At 34.1% G+C, this 9,196-nt stretch overlaps 1 protein-coding gene across 2 annotated transcripts; it reads right to left on the bottom strand.

Annotated features, from left to right (window-relative positions):
• Nucleotides 1–21: 21 nt before the first annotated feature.
• LOC110466066 (countin-1-like) lies at nt 22–7,238 on the bottom strand. 2 transcript variants are annotated; one of them, XM_021522341.1, is made up of 7 exons: nt 7,143–7,238; nt 2,967–3,168; nt 2,388–2,523; nt 1,858–1,970; nt 1,104–1,199; nt 533–673; nt 22–315 (listed from the first exon to the last, which is right to left on the bottom strand). In XM_021522341.1, exons 1-7 carry the CDS (start codon nt 7,146–7,148, stop codon nt 230–232), a joined length of 780 nt encoding a protein of 259 aa, XP_021378016.1. In that variant the 5' UTR covers nt 7,149–7,238; the 3' UTR covers nt 22–229. The 2 variants fall into 2 exon arrangements, with proteins under 2 accessions (XP_021378016.1, XP_021378017.1); XM_021522342.1 differs by having other exon boundaries at nt 2,967–3,165; nt 7,143–7,206.
• Between the last annotated feature and the right edge of the window lie 1,958 nt (nt 7,239–9,196).

Below are 9,196 nucleotides of genomic sequence, written 5' to 3'. Positions count from 1 at the left end.
GTAAACAAATAAACAGCAGAAGAGAACGCATTTGAGTTTAATTATTGACTCAAAGAAATTAGTGTTTTAAATTAATGAAACAAGTCATTAAGAACGAGATTTTTTTTTTCGATAAATTTATATATAAACTGTAAAATCAGTTGATATAATTGACCAGTTAGGTGTTCTAAAATGTATAGATATGAACATATTATTGTTTATTTGACACCTGTTTTTCGTAAGAAGCAGTCTAGTTGGTGATAGTAAAGTTTGTCATTCCCTCGTCATATGTCTGACTGTGAGGATGTTTACTGCCGCATTCCCCATTACAGATTGCTGCAAACAATAATAAATTTCAGTTAGTACGATATAAACTTGTTCCATAAAATAGGATGCGTATATACTGACAACATTTTTCAACAATGTGCGCGTGTAGGCTGTCTTTGTAGTAAGGATAAATTCAGTGTGACAACCATTTATTCTTTGAAAGTTTTGACTATCCATTTATGCATTCATGTCTTAGACGAGGATTTGTCATACAATAGCTGCTTACCTATCTTGACGTCATAGTCCCCAGGAATCCATTGTTCACATGGTCCCTGAGAGGGGTCACAGTTCGGGTCTGGTTGAGCTTTCAGGGAGAAGCTGGAGGTGTAGTTTCCAGCCTGAGCAAGTTCATGGATGAATCCGCTTTCTACATAAGAGACAGAATCTTTATATAGCAACGGAAAACTTTCATATTTTCATAAATTATAATAATGATTAAAGTTGACGTCATTCAAAATATATTAACAAAAGGCAAGAGAAAAAATTGTAAGTCCTCTATTTACAATGATCATGTTTAAGTTATGATAAGTAATTGTTATATTTTGACATAAATATGGTGATTTATTAATGCTGACACAATGACTACCTACCATTTAAAACAAATATAAATACAATAAGCGAGTTACCTTCATAATTAAATATTCTTTTCCCTTTATGATAACCCGCACACCTACTCATTTTATCATTCTCTGTTCAGTTCATACATAATGCACAATGTCTTGTGAAAGAAAAGAATTCAGGAAAGTTATCACAATCCAGTTTCCCCTTGTTAAAGAAGTTTCGCAGTAACAGCTTACCGACAGGAATACCATCTACAGTCATGACTTCCAGCACGATCTCACCAGTACCGGTTCCGTTCATAGACGTGTACCCAAAATCAATCCGGAATGTGCCTGAGAAAGAAAGTTAAGTAAAAATAAAATATACTAAAATATTAACACCCAATGAAACTGAACTCAAAGTCTATGACAAACAACAACAGACGACAAAATAAATGACATAGCAAGATATATCTTCATAAAAATGAGCATATAAAAGACAGTTAGTATTACTGGAACAAGAACAATTACATGAAATGGTATGCTGATAAAGAAGAATAAAACAAAAAATAAACCAAAGGTCCGTTGTGTCTAAAATCACAACGGAGGTCATGACCAGTATATACCTGTTCGAGTCTAGTTGAAATATTTTGTAAGGCAACATTTCTTCTTATAAACATATATAATTAATTTACCAGCTGTTTTCATTTGGGGGAAACAGAATGTATGACACAGACTTTTAATACATTGAGAGAAAATATATTAATAAAAAAACATGAAATTAATTCCCATTAACTTAACATTCATTATTATATTGAATAGGTAACCGTAATAACAACTGGATTTTAAACCGTTCGATTTTTATTTGTTTGACTTTTTTTGATTTTTTTAAAATTCTCTGATTCAGTGTTTCAATCTCTCAGCTTATTCTCCTTTTTAATAAACAAAATAATAGTGAAAAAGTTGACAATATGATAAGCAGCACTGATGTGATACTGTAAAACAAACCCACCTTGGGGTCCTGAGCTGGGCGAAACTGAGAAGGTTGTGATTTTAGCGTCCCCATTGTCGTTGATTGCACAAGTTTTCAGTAACTCACAGAAATAAATGGGATCGAGGTCGGCTCTTCATGGAACATAGAAAGGAAAACATTATTTGGTATAGTAAACAACACATAGAATACTGCATATTTCTATCATGTACTCTATCAGGATTTCAGTACCAAACTGATCATTATACACGTCAATTGTTTTGAAGTTACATAAAAAGGGGTAAATCAAACTCCTCCTGGCACTTTCAAAATCAAAGCGGTAGTAGTGTTTTGTTTTCTTTATTAACAACTAGTTTTATTTGACGTTATCGATTAGAACAAAATACTTCTATTAGTTTAACAAAGAGTGACTAAAACAGTATGTTCCTTAATCTTTTGAATAACTGGAGACAAAGCAAAATTAAATTGTAATGAGGTGTTGATTTTTCAGGTAAACAGATAATTTCATTATATCCGAGAATTGCTAAAAAATGTATTGTATATTTACTTACTTTTGTAGAAGTTTGACGAATTCCTCGATACCAACAACGTCACAGAGGATATTGCATACAGCTCCGAGAGCCTGACTTCCGGTTTTGGTAGCTAGAGCGCTACAAAGTGTTCCACAGGTCCCCACTACCCCAGAGTCTGTAAACAAGCAAGTAACCTCCTGGTAATGCTTACATATTGAACAACACATAAACTATTTCTTTAAAAATAAAGACAGGCGTGTCGTGTGTATTTCATAACTGGTTTAAAACGACATATAATTAAAGAAAAGTTTATGAATGTCTTAAAAAAGAGTAAATGAACGTTTCTATGAATTGCGTCTGTATTTATAAAATTGAACATTTATGGCTATCCTAGAAACAAAATTAGAACGAAAGTTGAACTTCCAAACCATTAATGATGAGGATTGCTCATGAAAAGAGTATTTATGATAACGGGACCCTAAAAGTTTCACTTCATTTCATTTAATATAATAAGAGTAATATGAAACACAAATCACATGTGGATATTGAATCAATCCTAACGAACAACCAAAGTATTGATCTCAAACAATTATATAACAGCAACTACGGGATACCTACTGAGAATGATGTTTAGAAGGACGTCAATAGCCTGGTCTGTGAACTGGATACAGGTCGGACATAGGTCCACACCCAAATTGCCTCTATCGGGTACTTGGACCAGCTGGGTGATGTAATGCTGTTTTTGGTTCACAGATCCCACGAAGGGCAGAGCGAATGTCTGTGACAACAGGGCCACTACGGCCAACAAGGCAAACGACTGCTGCAACACATATTGGTATACAGAATAAACGTTAATGCAATTATTTCAGCGTGACAAATCATCACTGCAATATAAATAAAGATGCGTTTCTTAAATGTATCAAGGTTCCTAAGGATGTTTATAGTAGGGAAAAATACGTCGTCACGTTGCAAAATAAATGTAGCAATGATATTCAGTTAGCCAAACGGTCACACATTTCAATATAGACTTCTAAAAGGAGAAGTCATGTAAATGTTATCAAGAACTGTATTATAGCTATAATCACTTCTGTAAAATATTTGTTTAAATCCTTTTCTAAAGAAATATTCAATACAATTTATATGGTGTAATGGATTTTACAGAACTATAGTTGTTTGAAATTTAAATGTTTGCAAATAGAAATAATAATAATTAGAACAAGAGGCTGCATGGGTCTAAATCGGAACCTTTATATTGCAAAATCTCCACTTTACCAATAAAACCATATGGGCAATTATACCAGAACAGCATCATAATGATTGTCCAATAAATGGGTCATGAAGCATTTGAAAAACTTGACAGGGGAAGTTACTCGTTATCTAAAAAAAAAATCTGTGTCTGATATATTCAGTAAGATATAGACAGAAGGCAGGTAACACTTTATACATGCAATAGACAGATAGTAATGATAGAGAGAAGGCGGGTTACAATAGATACATGTAATAGACAGGTAAGAATGATAGACAGAAGGCGGGTTACAATAGATACTTGTAATAGACAGGTAATAATGATAGACAGAAGGCGGGTTACAATAGATACATGTAATAGACAGGTAACAATGATAGACAGAAGGCAGGTAACAATAGATACATGTAATAGACAGGTAATAATGACAGACAGAAGGCGGGTTACAATAGATACATGTAATAGACAGGTAGTAATGATAGACAAAAGGCAGGTTACAATATATACATGTAAAAGATTAGCAGTAATGATAGACAGAAGGATAGTAACAATATATACATGTAATAGACAGGTAATAATGATAAACAGAAGGATAGTAACAATAGATACATGTAATAGACAGGTAGTAATGATAGACAGAAGGCGGGGTACAATAGATACATGTAATAGACAGGTCGTAATGATAGACAGAAGGTTAGTAACAATAGATACATATAATAGACAGGAAATAATGATAAACAGAAGGATAGTAACCATAGATACATGTAATAGACACGTAATAATGATAGACAGAATGCAGGTTACAATAAATACATGGAATAGACAGGTAGTAATGATAGTCAGAAGGATAGTAACAATAGATACATGTAATAGACACGTAATAATGATAGACAGAAGGCGGGGTACAATAGATACATGTAATAGACAGGCAATAATGATAGACAGAAGGCAGGTAACAATAGATACATGTAATAGACACGTAATAATGATAGACAGAATGCAGGTTACAATAAATACATGTAATAGACAGTTAATAATGATAAACAGAAGGATAGTAACAATAGATTCATATAATAGACAGGTAGTAATGGTAGACAAAAGACGGGTAACAATTTATACATGTAATAGACAGGTAACAATGATAGACAGAAGGCAGGTAACAATAGATACATGTAATAGACAGGTAACAATGATAGACAGAAGGCAGGTTACAATAAATACATGTACTAGACAGGTAGTAATGGTAGACAAAAGACGGGTAACAATTTATACATGTAATAGACAGGTAGAAATGATAGACAGAAGGATAGTAACAATATATACATATAATAGACAGGTAGTAATGATAGACAGAAGACGGGTAACAATATATACATGTAATAGACAGGTAGTAATGATAGACAGAAGGATAGTAACAATATATACATGAGTAGACAGGTCGTAATGATAGACAGAAGGATAGTAACAATAGATACATATAATAGACAGGTAGTAATGATAGACAGAAGGCGGGTAACAATATATACATATAATAGACAGGTAGTAATGGTAGACAGAAGGCGGGTAACAATTTATACATGTAATAGACAGGTAGTTATGAAAGACAGAAGGCGGATAACAATTGATACATGAAATAGATAGGTAATAATGATAGACAGATGATTGCAGATGACCACCGGATTTTACAGTAACACGAAATGTTTTCCTAGAGAAATCTTTCAAACGTTAGAAATTAAAACAATGATCAATTTCACGATGCGTTCATGCTGAACCAGTACTTATAATAGAGAAAAGATTAGGATAGCACCCAAGTATACCTTATACCTTTAATATATTACAATAACTAAAAAATCATGGATTTTAACAGGTGCAGGAAATAAAGCATTGTTGCTTATTACATGAACAAGCAATGTTCAGTTTTTAGGTTACAGCACAATATCAAAGCATATAACCTCATAAATAATTTTGCACCCTATTTTTTAGTCATTAATAAATAAATAACATCTAATTTTACATCTGCTTTTATATGAACATTGAAGATACCGCCAAAATATTTTATTGATTTACAGTATTTACATAAAAAAAAATCTGCATATATTTCAATAGAAAAAAAACTGCTTAAGTAAACTTGCAAGTTCGGGGTAAAAAAGGTCTTCTTTACCCAATTTCATTTTATTTGTAAAGGCTACTAATATGAGGCCTCTGCAGAATTGGCGTTTCTGTCTGTTCTGCATTAGAGCACATTATAGACAAAAAATGTATCTGTTGACCCAAAAGACTTTAAAACTTTAATCTTCTTCTATCATTTGAACGGTATCACTAAGAAACATTTTCATATACCCTCAGCTGTTACGATCACGTTAAACCCGCCATAAGCAAAGCAAGTTAAGTTTCGTATAAATTCTAAATTGGATGTTACATGAGTAGACTTCAGCATTGTGAACGACTTAAGCTGTGTGGACTATCACTGGCCGGTAGTACTGTTGGTGACAACTAGGCGATACTATCTATTTTCTGCTGATACTCGACGAGTTTGAAATGTCAAGGGCAACGTCCTGTCTGTGGTCGACATGCTATTTCGGCACACCTTATCTCGTGCCATCGTCTCTAGCTACTGAGGGACTTCCCTGACTGATTTGAAAATAGGACAGCTTCACCTACATTCAGTTGTTATTGGCAACCTACCCTATCTTCACCAAGGTACCATATGTCGTACCATATATTGAAAATACTCAGAGTAGTAGACACATATATATGAGCATTTTGTTTAAAAGAGAGAGAAATAGAGTGCTAGTTAAGATATTGGAATTTATCACTCTAATAACCCAGTGATTGGTTATTTTTCTCACATTTTCCTACGGTAAAAATGTGTAATATAATAAGGTATATTTACGGTGACCACAACACACCGATCCATCATCAAGAGCGTATCAATGTAGGAAAAAAATGATTTAGCTTTCCTTGTTACAATCCTCTAAGTAAAATGCAATAGTGACGTTTTTTCAGAATGCTAGCGCTTGTGAACTGTCTTTCCCTAGAAAGGTAAGGCCAGATTAACTGTGTCCCTAGCCAAAATGGGAATGCACCTAGTGAAATAGATTAAGCAAATGCCTTTATATGAAAACATGATAACTTAAAATATCTAATATCTTTAAATCCCTTTTAACAGATTTTTTGGTAAAATATTTTGCTGAACTCCTTTTTACATTAGTGGAGTCAAAAGCAAAAACACACACAAAAATACTGAAGTTTCATAAATGTTCTTTAACCTTAAAGAAAATATTTCACTTATTTTCTTTAATCTAAAAGCATTACTGGAGTTAAAGAAATTTCCTTGGACTGTTTTTTCCCCCGAATTTCCGGCAATGCTTTCCAATGGAAAAAAACTAATGTCAATGTAATTTCTTAAAGTTAAACAATGCCGGTGAAAGTTGGTCTCGATCGATTAAGATAATTTGTACAAAAAGATCTACACATATAAAAAGAAGTTTGCTTGATAAAACATATTGTCATGATCGCAATTCAAAAATCGTATATATACATATATTTACCTTCATGTTGCTCCGTCTTCAGCCAAAGTGTTTGTGTGTTCAACAAAGTGAGGGTAGGTTATACCCGGACGGATTAACTGATATGAGGATTGTTTGAGATTAGGGAGGGAAGATAAAGGTTGCTAAGTAACCAAAGCATCGTATTCTTCATACACGTTTACAATGTGTATCCTGATATGACCACTTGTCCGATATTTGGAGTAGAGGAGACCGCACAGTGTTAAAGGGACATAATCGGTTATGCTTTACATGTTTAGCATCTGAGAAGTGAAATTTTGAAAGTTTATAGATATTGCTCACGTCTGACTTTAGTATACTTAGACGAAACACGTTACATAAAATAGAACGATATTAACATCGGTAATAACAGTGATTATCCTCATGTGAATCTGATAGTTTTTTGTGATCAAAATGGTAAGTGTACGCTAACCAGAGCTGGGCACTACGTCCCTGGTTTCACGAAATTATAATCTTTATGTGAATAGCATTATATTTTAACATTCCCCTCATCTGTTTCATATTTCGTTTTCTTCAATTGATTCACGGTTTTAAATCCATAAGTGAATAATAAAAAACACTAAAAAAACATTTTAATATTTCATTTGACACTCAAGAAATTTTAGACCTTAACGAAAACATAATTTAAGAAATAAATAACATAATTATAGTTAAATACTAGTTTGATGCCATGGCCAAGCCTTCGATATCAAGTAACATAGTGTTGTTTGAATGGGACAACCTTGCATAAGAACAACGAATGATTCATTCCTGTCTGTTGTTTCGCTGATGTGAAGATAAAAAAATTGATAAAACATTTATGATTACGAAACCGAAAAAGCGTACGAATTTATAAAAACATGTATTATCCTTCCATAAGCCATAATGAGTTATAACCAAAGAGTGGAGTGGCCACCGGATCATGTTTGGTTTGTTTTTTTATTGTTTAACAGCTAATGTCATTTAAGGACGTGCCTCAATGTTTGTTGTGTGAGCATGCATGTGTGTATGCATGTCGGAGCCAGGGTATATCGGTGTATTTGCCTTTTTGTGATAGCGCGGATCTAATGCTGAACTTGTAGCAGGGAATAACAACTACCATTTTGGTAGGTCCCGGCCTGGGAATAGAACACCTGGGCGAACGCTCAACATTAAAGTCGAAAGGTGTTGCCAAGCAAAGTGCTAAGAACTAAAAGGTAGTTAGAAGTAGAGAGAAAAATAAAGATCACAAATATTGCAATGGATGCAGCAAATTTATTCTGGTCGCTTCCGTGTCCCCACATAGAGGACACAAAAGAGTGTTCACCCATTAGTCGTTTCTTACGATACATGCAATGGCTAACAGCAGGTGTATTCATTTCTCGAACCCCGACCTGCAGGGGTGCACCAGATCATGTGAACTTGCGACGTTATCAAAGAATTGGGTATTAAGGCTAAATTTGAACATTCTCCAGTTTATCAGTCCTATAAAGAAAAAAGACTTTGGCATGATTTCTTTCCAATATGTTGCTTCTACACGTCGAACCTGGAGCAATAGATAACGTTTCCAGTTCACTGAGGTAGCAAATGAGATAAAGAAATTGTTCCAGAATTTTGAAAATATGTAAAAGACAATGCATAAGGAAAATATCCATTTCGAATAAAAAAAAAAACGATTTCAATCTGTATATTCTTGTAGTGATGTATTACAATCTAAACTTCCAGAAAAGAATAACAAAAATGGTAGGGGGAAGCCCTGTGGAACTGTGGAAGCCCTGTGGAACTGATTGCCCTCGGCCTAGCGGCCTCGGGCAAGCAGTTCCCCAGGGCTTCCCCCTACCTCGGGATGATAGTTTTGACTGTTTCCCAAATAGCCATGAATCAATTGTATACCATGATTATGTCTAGCTTAAAGCATGGCGCGAACGCTCCACTGATGACGGTCGTTATTGATTCCAAACAGGTAAAATATGAATACAGTACTGGGAATAACTTATTGACACAATAAAGGCGATGAAACTTGTAAGTCACATCTGGATAATTCTGACAGAGCAGGGTTCAGTCAACACCAGCGGGGA

This window comes from Mizuhopecten yessoensis, unplaced genomic scaffold (assembly GCF_002113885.1).
Source record: "Mizuhopecten yessoensis strain PY_sf001 unplaced genomic scaffold, ASM211388v2 scaffold11115, whole genome shotgun sequence".
In the NCBI taxonomy this organism is placed as follows: Eukaryota; Metazoa; Mollusca; class Bivalvia; order Pectinida; family Pectinidae; genus Mizuhopecten; species Mizuhopecten yessoensis.
The sequence above is the reverse complement of the archived record's forward strand: the minus strand, read 5'-3'. Positions and strand labels throughout refer to the sequence as shown.

What these genes read in the sequence shown, in the direction of transcription:
- LOC110466066 (XM_021522341.1), bottom strand. An exon ending in GCCCAGCTCAGGACCCCAAG is followed by an intron (nt 1,200 to 1,857) that starts GTGGGTTTGTTT and finishes TTTCTTTCTCAG; the next exon opens with GCACATTCCGGATTGATTTT. An exon ending in GGACTATGACGTCAAGATAG is followed by an intron (nt 316 to 532) that starts GTAAGCAGCTAT and finishes TATTGTTTGCAG; the next exon opens with CAATCTGTAATGGGGAATGC.